This window comes from Caloenas nicobarica, chromosome 25 (genome assembly GCF_036013445.1).
Source record: "Caloenas nicobarica isolate bCalNic1 chromosome 25, bCalNic1.hap1, whole genome shotgun sequence".
Taxonomy (NCBI): Eukaryota; Metazoa; Chordata; class Aves; order Columbiformes; family Columbidae; genus Caloenas; species Caloenas nicobarica.
Genome location: NC_088269.1, coordinates 4,699,407 through 4,721,101, shown reverse-complemented (window position 1 = coordinate 4,721,101; position 21,695 = coordinate 4,699,407). Strand labels below are relative to the sequence as shown.

Genomic DNA, 21,695 nt, shown 5'->3' with positions numbered 1-21,695 from the left:
CCGAGGGGGACTGGGCTCCTCCAGACAGCCCTGCGAAGCGCCTCTGACAACATGCAGCATTTTTGAGGCCCAATAAGAATTAATTATTATTACTAATGAATGAAACCATCATGCCAGGAGCATCCTGTGTGCCCCTTGCTGCCTGCCAGTCCGCTCTGGGTGCTGGCGTGGCACGCAGAGGTGGGGACGTGTCCCTGTCCTCGCCTCGCCCGCCTTCTCCTATTACTTCAGGAGCCCTAAATTCCTGCCGCAGCCCAGGCTGCCTCTCCCAGGGCCCGCCCGGCTGCCGGGTCACCGCTCCTGGAGCCACCGGAAGGAATCCACAGCATCCCGAACCCAGCTCCTGGTGTGCGCACCCAGCACCAGCCCCATCCCTGCACCCCGACACCCCCGGGCTGGGGGCTTCATGCATCCATAGTACCGGGTACCAGAGCATCCCACCAGCCATGCCCATCGCCCACCTGGGGCTGATCCAGGGAGCCCAGTTCCTTCCCAGTCTCATGGGGATGCTGGTGCTTGGCTCACCTGCAAAAATCTCCCATGTTGGCACCCAAAACGTGCAGCCGTGTGCGTCCCCACATCGTCCTCACCGGCACATGGGGATTAACAATCTTGACCTATTTCCCCGGGGGGCGGTTGCAGCAAGGCTTAATTCACTGAATGCTTGAGGAGTGCATCAGATCTGCAGATAGCGCCATGGTGGAGTGCGAGATCTCATTAATTAATCCACAGGTTGATATAGTTATGCACTTAGATCATCAGCAGCTGATCCTGCTAATCCCTTCTTGTGCAAGGACCTGTGCGAGGGGGAGCTGCTGCCATCACTTCGCTCCCAGAGAGCTGGGTTGTCCCTGTATTGTCCCTGTATTGTCCCTGTATTGTCCCTGTATTGTCCCCATGTGCCACCAAGGCCATGGGGGTGCAAGGGGTGGCCCCCGCTCCCTGTTCCTTAACAACCCCTGCCCCTAAATCTGCATTTTCCTGGGGTGGGCCCACCACAGAGGGGATGCTTTCCATCAGGGAATGGGACCTCCTCTTGAGACAGGGGCTGAGACTTTTTCTCATTACAGTAATTATTTCAATAATCATTAAAAATAGGTAATTATTACCCTGCTGACTTAGGGATTGCATTTAGCGCAGGCTTCTTCTGGCCTCCAGCCCGGTTTTGGAAAGAAACACCCCCTATGTGCTGCTGGGAGCTGCCGTTGCTCACCAGGAACATGCGTTTTTCACAAGCGCTGTGATATTTTTTAAACCCCAAGTCTTCCTCTTCCTCGGTTGTCCCATCGAGCGGGTGGGATTGCCCTGGGAAGGGGCTGGAAGAGTCTAAACCCGCATGTGTTTCCATGGGCCTGTGGAATTGCAGCTCCCTTGGGCTCTGCAGGGCTGGTGCACTCACGCCGGGATGCTCAGAAGATGCAGGAGGAGAGGCCAGCGATGCCGCGGGTACCACGTTACACCCCATCGAGCCCATCGCACCTGAGCTCCCTCCGCTCTATTTTTTCCTGCCCCCTTCCTGGATCTTCAAATGCAAAAAAAAAAATTTTAAAAATTTAAAAAAAAAAGCCACGACAGTGGAAATTCGAGCTAACAAATACAAATAAAACTTCCTCTGGATGCTAAAAATGACACATGTAGACAGAGAAAAAAAAAATTATATTGGTGACAATAACAGAGCGTGGAGCTATTTCAGTGCTGGGCTGTTCCATTGCAGCGCTGGGGTTGTGGCTGCTGAAAACCAGCCACTTCCCCCGGGACGTGACGTATTTCCTTTCCATCACAAACTGATTTAGAAGCAAAACTTTCTACATTTAGGCAGCGAGAGACTCAGCTTCTCTTTTCTCTCTTGTACTGATGGTGAGCGAATGGAAGGAGAGATAAAGGGGGTGGGACCAGCGCAAAGTGACTGTACGTGGCTTCCTCCTTTTCTTTTTTTTTCCTTCTTTCTTTCTAAATTATCAAAAAGTGAACCAAACCCCCACTGTTAATATTTTCCATGCCGTGAAGGCCTTGTGTGCATCCAGGTGAGGGTTTGTGGCTCCGGGCTGGCTGGTCCTGTGGCTGCACCCGTCCCTGTTCTCATCTCCAGCTCCAGCTCCATCCTTGTCCCCATCTTTGGCCCCATCCCCATCTAATCCTCATCCCTATCCCTGTCTTCATTCCCATTCCCGTCTCCATGCCCATTCTCCATCCCCATCCCTGCCCTCATCCCCATCCCTGTCCTCATCTCCATCTTCACCTCCATCTCCATCATCTCCATCTCCATCCTCATCCCTATTCCATCCCATCCCATCCTCATCCCACCTCCATCCCAATCCCCATCCCAATCCCCATCTCATCTCCATCCCAATCCCATCCCATCCTCATCCTCATCCCATCCCCATCCTCATCCCAATCCCATCCCATCCTCATCCTCATCCCATCCCCATCCTCATCCCAATCCCATCCCATCCTCATCCCCATCCCCATCCCATCCCATCCCCATCCTCATCCCATCCCATCTTGATCTCCATCCCCATCCCATCCCATCCCCATCCCTGTCCCCATCAGTGACACACAGAGGATCATTTTGGGCTCGCAGTGCCCTGCTAGAGCCCGCCTGGTTTGGACCGGGGAGACGCACCATGCATCTGACTCCTCTCATCCTCAGCTCAAATTTAAACCAAGAACGATGGTGATAATTTCCTAGAAGGACAAACATCCGATTGCCTTTTCTCTCCTTCTTCCACCAAAAATAAACACACCAGCCACAAGGAATTAAAGGCAGGGAGGAAAGGATGACTATAGTTTGGCTGCAGGATGTCAACAAAGCATGACCTTTCATTTACACCAGTCCCTCCGCATTAACCTAACGGGCCAATTACACCCTCAACGGAGGGTAAGTATAGAAAAAGAGAAGGAGAAATCCAACTTTAGCAGACTTCCATGACATCTTGAAGTGTCATTTCCCCTGTTGCTAATTTTAACGCCGATGGCAAGCCGGGCAGCGTGGTTTGTATTTTTTTCCCTGGGTTGTGGTATCTCACGCAGTTTCCTTTTTTTGTTTTTCTCTTTCCCGCCGCGTCCTGCAGCTTCAGCCAGCGGCGTGTACCCCGGGGTGAGCCGGGACCCCCAGCGTCCCCCTTGTCCCCTCACAGCCCATCACCCCGACCCTTCCCGGCGGGGACACGAGGCCGGCGGAGCTTTGCAGGACCCGTGCGATGCGCCTGCGTGATTCAGCCCTTGCAGGGTAATAAACAGCCGTTTCCTGCTGGAGGGAAAGTCCCGGCCACGTTTAACACCCCCCGGCATGGAGTGAAAGCTGTTCTCACTGCTGGGGATGTCACAGACCCGTTTTCTCTCTTTTATCGGGAGCAGGTTGCTCTGGGACAGACCCAGGGAGTGATGCAGGGGAAAGATGCAGCAACAGGAGCATCGTCATCCCCTCTGAATGATGCTAAACCTCCCTGTAGGGCTGTGAGCGAGTCATTCCTTCGTGCCTCAGTTTCCCCAGCCTGCAAAATGCCTCCCGGGGCCTTACTGCCCGTAGTTTGTTCACAGTGCTCCTGGCCAGCGGCAGAATAAAATCAGCCTTGTCACAGCAGAGCCACCAAGGACACGCTGCAAGGAGGGCGAATCCAAGCCTCGGAGAAAACCGAGTCCTAGATGAAAGCCTAATTAAAGAGCTAATTAAAAGACAGGTCCGACTAAGTGGCCAGCAGGCAGAGCTCTTCTGATTTACGGCTTTAATTTCGGTTTTGCTTTCCAAAAGAAGCGGGCCGAGGCAGCGGGCAGGGGCAAAGGGAGTCAGCGCCCGGTTCCCACGGTGTCACCCCACGCGGTGTCACCGAGGGACCCCCGAGAAGGACCCACCGGTCCTGGGTGACGCTGGGCCATGCCTGGCATTGCCTGCATGCTTGGGATGTCACCCTCGGAGGGAAAGAGAGCCCCCCTTGGGGTTCGGAAGAGGAGGAGCTGGGGTTTCTGCTGCCCAGCGGGGCTGGTAGGAGGGTGGGCGCATCCTGGGGGGTCTCAATGAGGATGCGATGGCCGGCACTAATCCTCGTAGTGTTTGGTGAGGAACTGGGTGGCGGCCACCGGGGAGCCCATCCGAAACTTCTTCACGAAGCGTGTCAGCGACCAGCGAACTGGGGAGAGAGGGAAAGGGGGTCAGCAAGGCTGGGTGGTGGTTGGGACTGAGAGGGGATGCTCTGGGGCTGGATCCTGCTGCATCCCACGCACCCTTGTGCCCAACGCCCCGCTCTGCACCCTGCCCGAGCTCCGTGTTGATGTGGGGCTGGTGGAGCATCATCCTCCCTGGCCAGAGGGACCATCCCCGGGGACGAGGGGACCCCAGCAGCTCACGCTGCCACCTCCATCCCCGAGACATGGCTGTGGTGTCACGGAGCGGGGGACACGGGGCCCGTTGTTGATCTGCAACCCGTCCTCCCCTCCTCTCCCCTTCCTGGTGCTGCTCTTTAATGTCACACCGCAGCCTGGCAGCCCTTATCTGCCCCATCTCAGCCCCAACGGAGCAAAACCGTCCCCGTTGCTCTTGAAAAAAAAAAAGTGCTGAGCAAAACCCGAGCTGCTGCATCACCCCGTGCAGGGCGGCGATGGCTCAGGGGGTGCCCGGCTCCCCGCTATGTGCTCCCCATCCTCCTCAGGCACTGAGTCAGGCCCTGCCGTGGCCAAAAACCCCCCGACGGGCTCCGAAGATGCTCCCGGTGCCACTGCGACCTTCCCGCAGCTCATAGAATGTCCCCTGTCCCTGCACAGGACAACCTCAAAATTCACGCCGTGAAAGAGGTGAGAAAAGCTGCAAAGAGGATGCTCCCGTGCCTGGGAAGGGGGTGGCAGGATGCTCAGAGCAGATCCCGCACCCCGAGATGCCAGCTGGGAGGAGATGTTGAAACACATAAGGCTGGGGGTGTCCCGGGTGTCCCCACATTGTCACCGCCACCACTGAGGACCCAAAAGAAGCCAAGGGCAGGGACAGTCCCGCCGTGTCGCACCAGGGTCGCTGTCAGCTGGGACATGGAACTGCATTTTATCAGCCTTCACCGCAGCCCAAGGAGGGGGACAGGCCCCCACGCGGGAGCCCGAGGGGGCTTCGGGTTTGCCAGGCAATGGCTCTGACCCCCAGCGTACCCCTGCATGGCCACCGGGCCCCATAATGTTCCACAAACACCTCTATCCCCAAATAACACCCTCGCTTCGGGGCCCGATCCATTCCCCCCCAGCTCTGGGATCCCCGGGGGGGATGCTCCCACTGCACCCACAGCGGGTGCTTTTCATCCGATGGGTATCAAAGCGCTCGGAAAACTCCACTGGGAGCAGCCGGTGCCCCAGGGGAGTGGGGTGAGAGCGGGATGCAGCGGCCCCCCCAAATCCCAGGAGTGCCGGGAGCCGGCATTGATGTTGGAGCAGCCTCCGGAGAGATGCGGATGAAAGGAGCCGGGGGGGCTGAGCTCTCGCCGTCGCCGCACGCGGGGTGAGGGTTTTTCCTGACCTACTTTCCTACCTGCCATCGCACCGGTTGTGCCCGTCCCGCTGGGGAAACCGGGACCGGCCGCGGGGAAAGCCCCGGGTGCAGCCGCTGGTTTGGCCATGGGAGCGATGCTCCGGGTGGGTACCAGGGCTGGGGGTCCGCAGCCCAAATCCAAGCCCTTGGGAGCATCGCCAAACTGGGTGCCCCATCCCGGCACGACCTCCTGCACTCCAGGGTGACGTCCCTCTGCAAACCATCCCAAATCGCGCGCAGGCACGGGCCGTGAGTCACCAGGACCACGGGACCGGCCGGGGAGCTGAGGTCGCGGTGCCGCCGGCCCCTCTCCCTGCCAAAACAATGCGACATTTCATCTGCGGCTTGGTCCACTTTCAAGCTCATTTCCTGCAGGATTATATCATCGCGCTCTGACCCTTATCTGAGCGCCCGCCGACACCCACACGCGCAGCGGCTGCGTGATCCCTGGGCGCTGGGTGGGGAAACTGAGGCACGAGGCAGCCGCTGGGCTCAGGGGAGCCCGGGGACCCTCCGGCAATGGGTACACGGGGCCGTATCACACCCTGCCCCCCCCAAAACCAGCGATCCCCGCCTCCCCCGCAGCACCGGGGGCTGTAATTTATCAGCCTCATCAGCGGGGCCGTTCTCCGTGATAGGAGCCCTGATGCTTTTCTGCCAAGATTAATGATGTCCCGGCAGAGGTGGGCGGGAGGCCGCCGGCTGCTTCAGTCACCATTACCCGACACCCGGGGACTTTGGCCGGGACCGTGTGCTCCCCGCAGCCCTTCGCTGTCTCCCGTCCCAGCTGCAGCCTTTCCCTCCCCGCCGGGCCCCGGTCCGACCCGATTTTCCAGCTGGGCGGATGGGAGACGCACGAGGTCGGTCCGTGAGTCAACGCCGCTGCCCTGATGCGATGCCGGAGCTGGATGGAGCCGTGGGCAGGGCGGCCGGTTGGGTCCCTGCTCCCCAAAGGACTCGCCGCATCCCAAAGGCGACATTTCTGGGTGGCAAAAATCCATTTCCAGGTGTAAAATCCCTTTCTGGGGCAGGAGGAGGGTTGGGGATGCCGGGGGGCACCTCCCCATGCACACCGGGGTGCATCAGGGTGGAAGCAGAGGGAGATACGGCACCAGCGGGCAGGTGCAATTAAGCCTCAAAATCCTCTGCTAATTAAAGTTACCCCAACAAAGGAAAGGAAGGACGTGGAAAACGAACGGTCCCCATCCTCGCATAGGGCGGAAATGTCTCCGGTGCCAACCCACCGTGGCTGGACACCCGAATTCCCCTGCCCGAGGGGGTTCCCCGCCGTGGCTGTGACATTTTGCAGACCACAAACTGTTATCTCGCATCTCGCCCAAAGTACAAACGGGGCTGGTAACCCTCCCGGCTCGGGAGGGACGTGGGCTGAGTGGGGAGGAAGGGCTGCACTGCCTTTTGGTGCCCATTTGGCCTCGGGGACACCCCCAGGGTCCCCGTCTTTGGTGCCAAGCAGGGACAGAGCTCATGCCCCCTGACAATTTAATTGCACAGCCAAAAAGTGGAGTGAATCATGCTCCGGTGGAGAAACTGAGGCTGTGAGAGGGTTATTTGCCTGAGGCTGCACAGCAAGAGAGGCGGCTGGTGCAGGGGTTGATCAGAAACGCTCCTGGAGAAGGATCAGGATGCTCTTTTTTTGGTGATGAAACAAGTCTTTTTGCTCAAGAGCCAGCCTGGAGAAACACCTCTGGTGTAAACAACTGGTTTCCCCATTGCCACCGGTGCTGCGCCGCGGGGGGACACGAGCAGGGGGCTCCATCACCCTTGGCCAGAAGAAGCAGCACCGATTTATTTTCCATACTCACCTTTGCCCCTCGCTTTTTAATTTCCCCGGGGATGTGCAGCAGAAATGGCTCTTTGGGAGGCGTGGGGACGAGCAGGTCCCAGTTTAGTGCCCTCTCCTGGAGGCTCCAGCCCCTCGGCTCTGCCACCAAGCTCCTGCCATCCCGCCTGGCACATGCCGCCCTCCCCAGTTCAGCCCAGCTTGGCCCAGCGCCTTTCCCAGTTCAGCCTCCAGCGTGCAGCCCGTGGCTCTGCTTGGGCAGGGGGTGATGGGGGGAGCTGGTCCCCAAGCTGAGAAACGCTCTCATGGGGCTCCGTGTTGTCCCCAAGCAGGACAAGCTGCCAGAGGGATGGTGACGGTGACGGTGATGGTGATGGTGACAGTGATGGTGACCCACGCAAGGCTGGATGCGCCAGCGGTTCCATCGGAGTTTGTCCCACCGCGGCTCCTGGGAATGGATTTATTTAAAACCCTCGAGACAACAAAAACTTGAGGATGGGATGGAGATGGCATGAGGTGGGGAGCACCCAGCCACCTTGTGCCTTGGGGTCGGGGGGACAAGGGAGGATCTTCTGGGGGACATGTGGGTCTGGTGGCTGAACCCCTTCAGGCGTAAGATTTGGGAGCTGGGGATGCACATCCTGCTAAAAAGAGGATGTATCTGGAAAAAGCCCTTTGGTGGATGTCCCAGGCTCCCAACCCAGCCCCGGGATGCTGTGATGGGGACACCGGTGTGTGGCCCTGGGTGACAGCAGTGGAGCCCCTTCCTCTGACAATATGGGGACGAGGGGCTGGGGAAGTGCCCCAGCGCTGGCAGGGGGGTGGCTTCAGTGCACGTCGTTAAGAAACAAAGCTAATGAGCCAGAAAGCAAAGCAAAGGGCAGAAATAACCCGCAGAGAGACTCGCAGCATCATGTCCGGGTGGGTTTTGGGGAATGGCAGGGGGGTTTGGGGACAAGGAGCTCGCCGGGATGTGCCGTGTTGGTGAAGACGGCGCGGGGGTGAGTCAGGCGAGAGGCACCGACCTGACCTGCCGATCGAGCTGTGCTCGTGTGCTCCCGGCTGGGAAAGTTTGGAAATTTCCCTTGCTGAGGCCACGTGAGCTGCGGTGCCCCGTGCTCGCACCGTCCCGGGGAAGGAACCGAGGCTTTGCATTTTGCAGGATGGGTCCTTGTCCAGTCCGGGGGTGCCCCTGGGTGCACCCATCTGGGACAAAGCAGCGCGGATGGTCCCGTCGCGTCTTAGGGGTCTTGGCTGTTCGCCTCCATCCTTGGCGTGCGGCAATTTTGGGAGGCGGCAGCCCCATCCCGCTCGGCGTGGGGCGGAGGGGAGCTGGGAGGTGGCGGGCGTTGTGTCAGCCCCGTTTGAGCAATCCCTTGCTAAACCCTCTCCAGGTCTGATCCTTATCTGCACGCTCCAAGCTGACGGTGATGCAACCCGGGGCGGACGTGCCAGCGAGGACTCGGCCCGATTTCATGGCCAAGAGATCTCTCCCTCCTCCCGATCCCGCTAGCCAGGCCGTTACCAGATATTTTGCCGAGGGTTTGTGCTGATTTGCAAAGGATTTGACACCCCAGCCATGTCCCGTGTAAGGATTCCAAGTCCCTTTGCACCAAGCGAGCATCCCCAAGCTGGCATTTTGGGAATGCCCGAACACATGGTGTTACCATTACCCCCGGGAAACCCCTCGGGGTGCGGTGTGGGGTCGGAGGGGGGGCACACGGCTGGTCCTTACAGAAGGAGATGCGCTCCTCGCGGGTCAGGGCGATGGTTGCGTTAGCCGGCTGCCGGTACAGGCGGAACTGGTAGCGGTGGTACCCGCTGCGGGGTGTGAGCGTGGGACGGATGTAATCTGGGGATGCAAAAGATAACGGCTGAGCATCCCGCATAGGACCCGCTTCCCCGTGTAACCAGCACCCACCCGCCCAATCCAGGCTGGGATCAAGCTCTCCCACCCATCACCATGCACCAAGGTCCCTTGAGATGTGTGGGGCTGGAGGGAAAAAGCGCTCAGCAGCTGCTGTGGTCCCCCAAACCCATCTCCTCCCTTACCCAAATCTCTCTTAAATTAGCCTGTGGGCCAGCTCCTGTTTTCCCTCTCCTGAAATAACCTGCTCCCCACCCCAGCCACCGCCCTCTCCTCCTCCTCCTTTTTCAACTCAGAGCCCCGGGGTGCTCCTCGCCCCCGTGCCGAGCGCCCCGACCTCTCCTCCATCACCCAGCTGTTTGGCTCCAGTCTTTGCAGCCCCTCCATGCCCAGTTTAGGGGGGAGGAGGCTGCTCTGGTGGTGGAAGCAGCGAGCTCTCGGCTTGCTGGGAGCCCAGGGTCGTTTCCCCACGTTGCTGCAGATGTTCGGCTGCCCAGATGTGGGGCCTGCAGCTGGCTCAGGGATGCAGCTGCATCATCGCTGGCTGGCGAGGACATAGAGGGCTGGGACATCCCTGGGGAGAGACCACGGCCACCCCTCACCCTCTCTTGGGCACAGGAGGACATGATGACAAGGGACAAGAGGCTGAACCCCCAGAACTCGGTGCCCAGCAGCCAGACGAGCCCCCTGCCCCTCTCCCCAGCTCTCTGGGGGTGTGAACTCCATGAGCCTGTTTGGAACCGAAAGTCTTTGTTCATGCAACATCACAGAAGTTGTTGGGATTCACCCACTTTTATCTCTTGTTTTTCTTTTTGATTGCATCCCCCCACACACACACACCCCTCTCTTTTTTTTGCGCTGCTTTGGAGCTCTTCCAGCCGCCGGGGTGGTTTTTTTAACCACTTTTGCCTCTAGAAAAATAAGAGAAAAAGTGGCTCCTACTTCAGACAGTGCCCAGCGGGAACCCCTCGTGTCCCCCTGTCGTGTCCCAGTGTCCCCGTGGGGTCTGCACTCACCCGACAACACGCGTCCTTTGATGTCCCCACTCCTCAGCTCCGCACCCTGCAAGGACAAGAAGACGGGGGGTGAGGCTACCGAGACCCCCAGAGAAAGATGCCGTGGGGACAGACCCCCCCGGCTGCACCCGCTTGTCCCCAGGGGTTCATATTCCAACATTTTGGGTGTTTTCCTTGCAAAGGTCATTAGGGAGCTGGGGCGGGGTCGGGGGGGCTGAAGGAGTGTCCCCAGGGTTTTATTTTGGGATTTTATTTTATTTGGGATTGAGATGCTCAACGCACGATGCCCTGGCACACACGTGGTGCTGTCACCCTGCTGTCACCCACATGTGGGGCCATCAGCGGCCTGGGATGCTCCTTTCCTGGAGGATTGAGGCTTTGAGACCGTGAGCATCTCGCTGGGACTGGATTAAAGACAAGGCGACAGCGGCGGGAGCTTTGGCCCCATCCTGGCCCCAAAAGAGCCACCTCACCCCTGACCTGCTGTGTTATTCCCAACTGGCCCCCACCTCCCACCAACACTGCCAGTGCTTGTACATCCCACCCCCAGCACCCGTTATTCCAGTCCTGCCCACACACGCGCCGCTGCCAGGGCTTCTGCGTCCCAACCTGCCCTGGGAGTTATTACCCCGAAAAAGAAATAAAAAAATGAGATGCATCAGATAAACTGCAAGCAAAAGTGCACACGGGGAACAGGGTCGGTTCCCTGGATCTTTGGGATCGAAGGTTTTGCTTTCACCAAGGAAAGAAACCTGCTTTGCATTGAGTCACGGGCTGGCGAGGGTCCCCGGGGAGCCAAGTGTCCCTGGCCACTGGCTCCCAGCGCTGGCTCGCCACCCGGAGCCGAAAATATCCCCATGGCAGAGAGGAGATGAGTAAGATTTTGGGTGGTTCCCAGGGGGAGGGGAAGGCGGCATGTGGGGGAGAAGCACCTGGGGGTGAACGGGGGTAAGACGAGGCCGTGGGGCTGTGCTGGGCTCCCTCCCTACCCGGGATGCCCAGATGTGTGAGGACAACCTGCGCAGATGTGCATGCCGCCTTCAGCCAGATGTGCACATCGGCTCTGCCCAGACGATGGGTACGCCTCTCCCATCCAGATGTGCATGCCCACTCTGCCCAGATGTGCATGCTGGCTACACCCAGACAACATGCATGCCCCCTCTGCCCAGATGTGCACATCTGCTCTACCCAGCCGTATGTGCCCAGCCCCTCCAGCTGTTCCCGCTGCCCCAGATGTGGGGCTGGGCTGCCAGCAGAACCTCGCAGCAAACCCCAAGCCAGGCGAGCCACCAGCCCCCGCTTTTCCAAGGCTTTTTTTTTTAATTTCAGCTCCGGGTAGGGCTGCTCCCCTGCGGGGGGGACCTCGCTGCTATTCCTGGCTTGGCTATGGGTGATGGGGAGCGGCCGAACCTCCTCCCCGCTGCTGTGGGTTCCCTGCTCGCCCCGAGATGCTGCGGGTTCTGGCTCGCCCCGGGGATGGGAGAGTCAAAGGAGAAATCTCCTTTTAAGAGGCGAAAACAGGAAGAGGGCGGGAGGGAGAAAGTCAGGATGAGCACTGTAAACCCTGCCTTATTTTTTTTGTAATACTAACCAGTTATTTTGGAAGCAAGGGAGCAAACTCTGCAATGTGCACGGGCTGCGAGAGATGCTGGTGGGGTCGGGTGTGAAGCCCCATTTGCTCCTGCGAATTTCCCATCCCTTGTAGGTGGGAAATGGGATTTTCCCAGTGCGGGGGCAATGGTTTGCAGGGAGGAATCGCCCCCCCCCAGCCTGTTGCCCCTTGTCTCAATGCCATTGAGGGCAAGGGGAGCATCACACATCAGCAGCCCCCAAAAATCCCTGCCAGGAGGGGAGCTAATGGATGCTAATGAGCTGCCGTGTTTATTAATGCCCTTTTATGAGAGTATTAATAGTTTCTAATGACACCATTTGAGCTTCCCAGCCTTTTATCTTCTCTTTCTCTCTTTCCCCTGCCGAGGAGCTGGAATTAGATATTTCTACCCTCCCGACAGTGCTGTGTGGGGCAGGGGATGCCGGTGGGATGCTCACATGGGGACCTGGACAGCCTGAAAAATCTGAACCACACAATTTCCATGCCAGGACCTGCTCTATGTGCCTCTTTTCCTTGGCCAAAAGAGGGGAGAAAATTATTTCCCCCCCCATTCCCAACACCCCTTTGGCAAGCTGGACACGGTCCGTGTAGATCACAGCCTCGCTGTTGCACGTCCCAGAGTAGGGCGGGGGGAATAAATAAATACAAATAAATTAAGAAGGCAGTGAGTCACATTTTGTTTTCCTCTTGATCTTTTTTTTTTTTGCCTTCTTTTCCTTTCTTCCCCCTCTCCCGAACGTGTCTGATCCCATCGCAGAGGAGGGGAAAAAATAATAATAATAATAATAGTAATAATAATAATAATAATAAAAAAAAAAAGGGCTGGGTGGCGAGAAGTGCCAGCGATTCGCCCGGGCGAGGACGGACGGAGGGCGATGGAAAAGTGGGTGTGGGAATCGGCACAATCGCTGGCAGGGGACCAGGACAAACAGACGATGGATGGGACCCAGGGCTGCGCTGCTGCCACCGCGCCGGGAGCTTGTCCCATCCCAGCCCTGGGGACGCCGGGGGACACATCTGGGTGATGGGGACCGTGTCCCGTGGGGAGGTGATGTGATTAACCAACAATTAGCCAAGTGGGGAAATGAATCCCCGAACAAGCTGAGCTCCTCCTGCGCTGCTCGCAGCTTGAAGAGGGGGAGAAAAGGCTTCAAAGGAGCCCCGAGTCGTTATTCTGGCTTTCTGTGATCTTTGGAACGAGGTCATGATTTCGGAATCGTCTCTCGGGAGCATCCCGGGAAAGGCAGAGCCGCCGGGATGGCAAACTGGCCTCTTGCAAGCAGAGCGGAGGCTTGAACGGGGAATAAAGGAATAAGATGCTAATTGCAGCTGGAGCGGGATCTGTTCCACCGCCTCCTCGCTGGGGAAGGTGCAAACTTTGGGTTTTTCTCCTCCCCACCAAAGGGAGGATCGCTCCTACCCCGGCTCATCCTGCTCCGAGCTTTCCAACAAAAAAAACATGTGAGAAAAAAAGAAAAAAAAAAAATACAACCGGTCCAAGAGAAACTCTCCCTCCAATTATCTCTGTGTGGAGAGAGCAGGGCAGGGCCCTCCCAGCACTCCCAACCTCTGGCATTTCCCAGCCTGGCTGCCCATTCGCATTTTCACTGGTTTTTCAGCCCAGTTCCCACACCAGGGTGTGGGATGGTCCCGATCCACCCCAGCTCGCCCACACCAACCCTCTCCCCGCTCCAGACCACCCTCGCTGTTCCCATCACCATCAAACGGGGGTTTTGTGCCCCAAGGAGACTGTCAGCCCCTACCATGCAAATAATTTTTTTTTTTTAATTCTAAATGTCACATCCCGTTATGCCAATGTCATTATGCCACCGAATCAAAGCTCGGCGTGTCCACGTCGTGTTCTCTCCATCGGGAAAGGAATTAGTAGAAATAGAATAAATACAGATAAAGAATGGAAAGAGTTCGTGGTAGAAAAGCTGACCGAGGTGGGGATGTCACTAGACCAGGTAAATCCGGAGGGAAGCTGGGAAATCAGGACTTAGTGCCAGATCCTATCACACCCCAAAACCCAGAAAAATCCCCCTTCCCGCTGGGACCAGAGCATCTTTCCTGAGCCCAGACGTCATCCCCATCTCCTGCTCCCCGGTGCTTCCCCACGGCCGCAATCCCCAGATCCCGAGGATGACTCGGGGTCCTCAACCTTTGCTGGGAGCCGGTGGCACAGATAACCCCAGACCCGAGGCAGAAACGATGCTCAGCATCCCACCGAAACACGGGTACCCCACGCCTCCAGCCTGACTTTCCGTCCGGCTCTTAATTGCCCGGCTGCTTCGCTTTTCATGCGTGCAAATGAGAGATTAATTCACTGCTCCGGAGCCGCCTGCTCCTCTCCGCAGGCTCCGGTGATGCTCGGTCCAGCACCGTATCCCGGGGACCAGCCGAGCTACATGGAACCAGATACATCACCCATAGCCCATTATTTTTAATTTCCTTTTAATCTCATAGGGTTTCACTCACCAAGCGATATTTGGCTCATTCGCTGCCACTCTGAGCACGAAAGTTTGATAAACTTCATCTAAGCCACTTATAGGCACAGAAAGAGGGGGGGAAAGCGCATTTCTTTCCACAAGGAACTTCTCTTTAGGGCAGATCCAGAACCTCAAAAGCTGAACCTGGGTGGGCTGGTACCCTACAGCCGATGGATCTGCCTGTTTGGGGACTGACACAGCTACAAGCACCCAAAACGTGTGGTTTTAATATCAATATCATGCCAAGACACCATTTCTCAGCAGGCCAGTGACCACCAAATAGATGGTGCTGCACAAACCCGCGCCCATGCACTACACAGCCTCATCCAAAAAAACATGAACCGAAGCTCGTTAGAGCCCCTGGGAAAACTCCCCGCGAGTCCCCAAGGGTCCCCAAGGAGCAGAAGCAGCTTAAGGGGTCCTGTTGTCACCCCTGGGTCCCCAACAGAGGGGACAAGGGTGGCCGCACCGGGATGTCACCGCTGTGACACGGCTCCAAAGAGCCTCTTCTCCGGCTTTCCAGGGTCAACACCACTGACCGATTACCCCGATTGCTTTTAAGATTATTAGGTTGCGATTACAGCTTCTTGGCGTGGTCTGGCTTTTTTTTTATTATTATTATTTTAGATGGCTATAAGTGGGGAATGTTACCATAAAAATATATTAGAAAATAAATATCAGGCACGGTTGCAATTTAAATTAATGCGTGTCTGATACACCCTAATGCCCCAGGGAAGGACATGCTGTAGGGTTATTAAGTAAGCAAAATAAACATAAATCACCTCGGTGTTTGGCTCTTTGCAAGATTCTTTTTAATCTAGGAGCGTGAAAGCAGCAGAGACAAAATGCTGCACTTAGTAATAACCCAAACCATTCAGCATCTGCTCACTGCAGAGACCTTCACCTGCCTCCCTCCCAGAAGCCCAAGGATGGCGTTTCCAGCACCAGAACATCCCGTTTCCAGAGCGGGAGGCTCCGTTGGGTGCGTTTCCAGCCCTGATCTAGGTGAGGGGTCCAAACTGGCGGGGCGGAGGCCGTGATGACACCTGGGTGGTTTTGAAACTCCAGGCAAAAACATTTCTGTTGAAATGAAAAAAAAAAAAAAAAAAGGATGGGGGTTTGTTTTGTTTCAAAACACCCGGGGTATTGTGGAGGCAGAGGGCAGCGCTGGGATGGGGAGGACGGGATGCAGGATGCTCCGGTCCCCGATGTGCAGCCGAAATGAGGCTTTGTCAGGATTCCATGACTCTATAAGTGATGGATTTGGGAGCTGAAGTTGCCTGTTTCACCAAGAAACTGCATGAAAGACTTTTCTTGCTACCCCTTCTCTCCCAGCAGAGAAGCGTCAGGGTTCATTTAAGCAAGAAAATTGCACCGGTAGGATAAAAGGATGAATTAAATCAGCTTATGGAAAGGGATGTACAAACTCCGATGGATGTCTACACCTTGCTCTGGGTCACAGTGGCCGAAAGCCGGAGCAGCATCAGCACACAGTGGGGTGGCTGCAACCCGGCGCACCCAAAAAGAAAAAAAAAAGACCCTTTTGGAGAGCGTCGCAACCGCGTCCTGCGCGGTTACACCCCGTCTCCCAGCCCCTGGGCTTCTGTTGTAAACCCGGGATGATAAATGTTGGATGCGATTGCGAAGAACAACAGGGATGTTGATAGCAACCCCAGGGGCGTGTTAGGAAGCTGCCTGGATGCCGGGCTCCCTGGCTGGTTTGGTGTAATATCTCCGCGGTGTTGCAATTGCGGGCGAGCTTGCGGCGGAGCTGGTTGCCACGTGAGTCACCCTGACCCTCCATCCTGTGCTGCCCTGGCAAGGGGAAGGTTGGGGTGGGCTCCATCCCGCACAGAATCATCTGGGACTCCCCACGAGCATCCTCGTGGGATAACGGCTGATGCTGCATCACTGGATGGGAAGCATCTCACGGTTTAGAGGAGGAGGAGGAGGAGGAAGGCTTGAGGATGGCGCAGGTGCAGAAGGGCAGTTTTTGCGCCTCGCTGGTTTGGCACCGCTTGCCACCCGCCTCGCTCCGCATGGCCATTTTGCTGAGCCGGGCTTTGCACAAGCCCGGTCCTTCTCCAGGAGGTCCGGCGGGATCTCCTGTGCTCATTAGGGTACCCCCATCACCCCCGTTTCTCATGGGGCATCTGCAAATCGCTGCGACAACTCCAGAGAAATGTGCATGACGAGAGGTTCCAAAGCCAGGACCCGAGATATCAATTTCAAGCTCAAACTGGCCAGAAAAAGGGCTGGGTAGGACCAAAAAGATCTTTTCCATCCTGAGTTTCTGCAGTTCTTGAGAGTGGAAAACTTGTGTGCTCCATGTGCGTGTAGCTTTAAGATGAGCTTGCTTTTCCAGCAGCAGATTTCCAGAGGATTCTTGGAGAAACACCAAATTTTGCCTAATTCACTCATTTAAAGGCCCGTAGCCCGATTTGATGCGGATGAGAGCGGAGCCTGCGCTGAAACCTTCCCTGGGGCTGGACCCTGTGGGGAGACTCCACCGGCTGCTTCGCCTTTGGGGACGGGAATATGTTTACTTGGGTGGCTGCAAAGCTCCAGCACGTTCCCAGCACTGCCAATATCCGAAAGCAGTAGTAAACAGTAATAAAAACACGTCTGTGGGGCACACGGGGCTGAACATCTCATGCGGGAACCGCACATCCCCTTGTGAGGAGCAACCAGCCTGGTGGAGATGCTCGAAGCTCCCGTCTGGTCCAAGGGGAAGGGATGCTGAGGAGGGTGGGAGATGCTCAGAGGCTCTTAAAGATAAAAATACAGCCTGGATGCTTCATATTGCACTGCAAGGCTTTGGGAGGACAGAACAAACCTCATCTTTTCCAGCCTGCCCAAAAAGCAGCATCCCCTCCCTCCTCTCCGGGTGGTCCTGCAGTTCCAAGCGGTTTTTTGCACCGCTGACATGACGCAAAAGCTGGGTCCGTGCTGATGCACCAGGATCGAAAGCCCAGGGCATGAAACCGGGGCATAACCCCCCGTTTTGGGGGGTGATACCCGGTGATGAGTTGGGAGGGAGGATGCTTGCCGCTGCGGTGATGCTGCATCCCACCCCGGCAGCCCAGCCCCGGCTCGGGGCGGGCACATCGGGGCTGGAGGGCACCCATGGGTGCCTGCGCACGCCGCAAACCTCCCCTGCAAATTCCTCCTCCCCGGGGTGTCTGATCCCCGGCCCAGGCACCTTCCCGGGCGCGGGGGCGGATCAAAGCCCGCGCGTGCCAGCCCCGCTCTGGGCCAACGGGGCTATTTTGGCTTCACTAATCTGATGGGAGCGATGGGGAAGGAGCCAGGGGGGGCGGGGGGGAGCTGATTTTTTTTTTTCTTTTTAAATTTTATTTTTATTTTAAATTATTTTTTTCTTCTCCTTCCGTTGGCCGAAAAGTCTCCCCCACTTTGGACGTGATGACGACAGCCCTGGCCGGGACCCGCAGGGAGGGGAACGCGATGTCTGGCCCCCGCCAGCGCATCCGGGCTGCCGTGGGCTCGGCCCCGCCGTGTCCCCCCCCCGAACCCCCCCCAAGCCGCTTCCTGACAGCCGGACTTGGCAGCGCTCAGAGGGAGAGTCCAGAGCTGCCCCTGGGACGGGAGAAAACTCCGACAGGAAACATCCTTCGCTGGAGCAGCACGAGTTCTCCCCCCGCTTCCCTCCTGCTCCGTATTTTTATCGTCGAATCGGGGGGGGTCATGAAGGCTTCGGGACACCCACGGGTCTTTTGCATCGATCTAGATGAGAACGAGCCAGACGCACCTTCTGGGTGGTTTTGATCTTTTTTAGCTGCTGAGCACCCTACAGCCCCCAGCTCAATGCGAACCCCCCATTAGGGATGCTGACCCCCCCAGACCCGCACCCCAGCAGGCAGCAGCGGGCAGGAGCGGTGCAGGCAGCGGTTTGGCATCGTCCGTCCCGGGGACGAGGGGTTAACGGTGCTTTCTGCAGGGCTGGCGAGCGCTGCGGCCGCGGCTGCCAAGGCTGCTCCGGCGGTGCCACGGACTTCCCGTTCTTCCATAAAAGTCCGCCGGATCCCGGCTCCCATGGGATGGATGGGGGGGGCCAAGCCCTACCTGTGAGCACCGGGGGCTGTTTGTGCAATTCCTCCCCTTCCAAAAAAAACCAAAACTACCCACCCTGGGAGCCAGGAGCCAGCGCTCGACCTGCTCCCTACCCCGGCTTGGGAAAACTCGTTTTTTTAATGGGTTTTTGGGGGCGGCGAGGTGAGATGCGGGGAAAGCCGAGAGGGGCGGCGCAGACATGTGCTGCTCCTTGCAGCGTTTCGGCATCGCTCAAATAACCCTGGTCTTGTCCACAATGGGGCTCGGTCCCCCGGCTCCGTGACCAGGGGATGCAAAGGCAGCGGAGAGGCTTGAGGGAAAGTGGGGAGAGGAAAAGTGGAGGGGATGTCACCCCCCAGAACGCCCATCGCTGCTGCTGGAAGTTATTCTTGCACAAACCACGCCACCGGGTCTGAGACAGCTCTTCCCTCCAGTCTATATTATTTTGAGCCATTTGTGGGTGGCGGTGCAAATATGATGACCAAGAGGGACCTTCTCAGCCCTTTTCACAAACTAAGGGGTCAAAACTGTGCTGGGACGGAGCAGAAATGCTGCTCTAAACCAACAGCAAAAGCTGCTGCTACCTCCAGGGATGCTCAGCAGCCCCACGCAGGCAGCACATCGCAGTCTGAGCTCAAACCCCACAGGTTTAGGACTGATCTCCGTCCTAACTCCTCCCCAGCCTGTCACCAGGGTCAGCGCAGGGAGCTGAAGCAGGTCCCTGTGTTTGGGTGGGGGGTCCTACCCCTGAGCCCCAGAACCAGCCCCCAGGCTCCCCGGCTTGCAGGACGCGAGCCCCGTATCAGTGGCAGCCGCAGACGAGATGTCATCACCCCGAGAGGCCAGGCCTTGCATCACAAGTGTCTTGCAATGAAGAAAGCCAGATTTTTCTGCATGAGAGGCACACACGCTCGCTCTCACACATGCACACACACACACACACCGAGCCTCGGTAATTAACTTAATAGGTTTCTTACAGAATGCCCCGTGAGTGATGCTCAACATATTCAAGTGTTGACAAGACGGCGCTGAACCCGACGCCTACACAACGGGCAAACCAGGCACCGAGCGCAGACACACCTTCATTGTCTGAAACTTGTAGTAAAAAAAAAAACCTCCAAACCCGCCCTTGTGCAATGGGGAGCGGAGCTGGCGGGGCCGCGTAACCCTTCACCTGCCGGCACCCGGTCGCAGAGCCCGGCGGGTCGTCCCCAAGAGGGAAAAATTAATTTCTAAGTGCCTTGAACTGCAGATGTTCCCATACACACGCTCAGGGTATGTTACGGGTGGGTTTTAGCCCACCAGGACTGAGCGCCAAAATAAATCAGCGACTTTTCATTCATCTATAAAAGGATTCGCTCCTTATCAACATGCTGTAAATCCAGGGGGGGTGAACATGGTGTCGTCCTCTGGATTTGCTGCAGGTCAAGTATTTGGGCCACTAAAATAAAAAAGGGCTGAGCATCCCCCGGCGCTCGCATCTCACCTGGATTTGCCCGGTTTCCAGAGGAGCCATTCCCTTCCCCTGCCTCAGAAAAATCTTTCCTACAAAGGGCATGATTTTGGCTCATCTGTGCTTGATGCCACGGGTGGCCTCAGTGCCCTCCCAGCTGAGAAAACCCAATCCATGTCCATGCAGCACCATGGCCCAACACAAGACCAAAAGAGCCAACAGCACCCGCAGTCACCCCCAAAAAAGGAGGAAAAAATAATCCCTGGAAGAGGGATTAATGGGGAAACCGGTTTGGATGGAGATGTTTTGTAAGAGGCAGCAGAGAACCGTCTCTCCCGCTGGCTCGGGGTGGGATCTTGAGTCAAGAAAATTGCTTAAGAAAAGGGTGGTCGTCTGTACAGGTTTCTCCAGGTTGGGAAACGTTCTCCCGAGCAGCTGGGACCCGCGTTGTACAACACGTGGAGCAATCCCCAGCGCTTGTCATCGTGATGTTGATGAGCTCCCAAAAACCCGTCGGGCTCCCTCGGGTCTCTCCACAGCTGCACCCTCTTCGCTATTGCACGGGGATCGGCTCCAACAGGCTCTCGGGAGGGAAAAAGTCTTTCAGCGGATGCTGGTGATGCTTTGCCCGCCTGGCAGCACCCGCCGGAGCAAAGCAACAGGCTCATTCCAACATGTCACATGGACTGGAAATGTTTCAGCCTTTTTTAGAGGAAGGGAGAGCTGGCCCGGACCTGGGACATGGGATTTGAGGGCTCCATCCCGTCCCCCTGCATCCCAGAACACTGCAGGGGTGCAGGAGTGTCGTTATTCCTATTTTAAAGAGATGCACAAGGCGTTCCGAAGATTTTGCTCAATGGAGTAAAAGCACCAGAATCTGGGGCACAGCCACCCTGGTTTAGGGGACTTTTCCACTGGGAACACACAGATCGCATCCCAAGAGCAGGGATGCTGCAGCGGGCAGCCGATGCTGCTCATTGCAGATGAGAGCTGGGCTACAAGACCCGAATTCACGGGGCTAGAGTGCTCAGGAATTAAGGATTGAGCTGGGAGTTAGCCCTGTATTGTCAAGGAATTAAAGGTTTGCCTATGCATTGCAGATGGAGGCTTAAAGGTTTTACAAATGCATCAGATTTACAGCTCTCCAAAATTTCAACACCATTGGTTTTACCCCGCCAGGGAGGATTTGGACCAAGTTGGGATGATTCCCCTGACAAAAAGCATACTGGTGGGAACGGTGGTGGGAACTGGGGCCCAGGCTTTGCCCTTGGCCATGTGGCATCTGAAATCAACCCCAAATCCTGCAAAGAGCTTGCCCGGGCTCTTGCAGAGGATCCAACCCTGAAACAAGCCTTGCAATGCAAAGCCATTGATCCAGCATTCATTGGAGAAGGAGGCTTTGCGCTAAAGTCTCTTTTTCTCTCCCCAAAAAGCACAGCGGTACCCAGGGAGGTTTGTGGGAGCCGGAGCATCCTTTCCACCAGCAATGGGTGCTGGGGGGCTTCCCTCGGTCCTTGAAGCACATCATCTGAGTGGGCTGCGGAGCAGCAACGGCAGCAAGCCCTGCACACCCAGCAGCAACTTCCCGAGAGCTTCGAAGTGCGAAAGCCCAGCACGACGCGAGGAAAACACATCCCGAACGCCCTGCAAAGCCGGGGGTGTGCCAGCTGCATGCTGGCCCGCTATCAGCCGCCGATCAGCTCTTGCAACGGCAGCCGGTTGCATGCAGGGTGCAAACAAGCTGCAAGCAGAGGTGCAGGAGCTGTGCAACGCCCAGCCCGGCGCTCGCGGGCTCACCCACACGCTGGGAACGGGAGCTCTTGCTCGCAGCCGGTGCGAGGACGAGCCCCGATGGCAGGAGGATAAGGACGCCCTTACGTAAG

General features: G+C 57.1%; 1 protein-coding gene across 1 annotated transcript in view; it reads right to left on the bottom strand.

Moving 5' to 3' along the window:
• Positions 1–3,729: 3,729 nt before the first annotated feature.
• The window catches only part of PEBP4 (phosphatidylethanolamine binding protein 4), a 61,645-nt gene continuing 43,679 nt past the window's right edge, over positions 3,730–21,695 (bottom strand). Inside the window, exons 4-6 of the mRNA XM_065651824.1 lie at positions 10,188–10,233; positions 9,040–9,156; positions 3,730–4,127 (exon numbers count right to left, since the gene is read on the bottom strand). Coding sequence (XP_065507896.1) covers positions 4,036–4,127; positions 9,040–9,156; positions 10,188–10,233 — 255 coding nt within the window. The 3' untranslated portion in view covers positions 3,730–4,035. The remainder of the gene's footprint in view (positions 4,128–9,039; positions 9,157–10,187; positions 10,234–21,695) is intronic.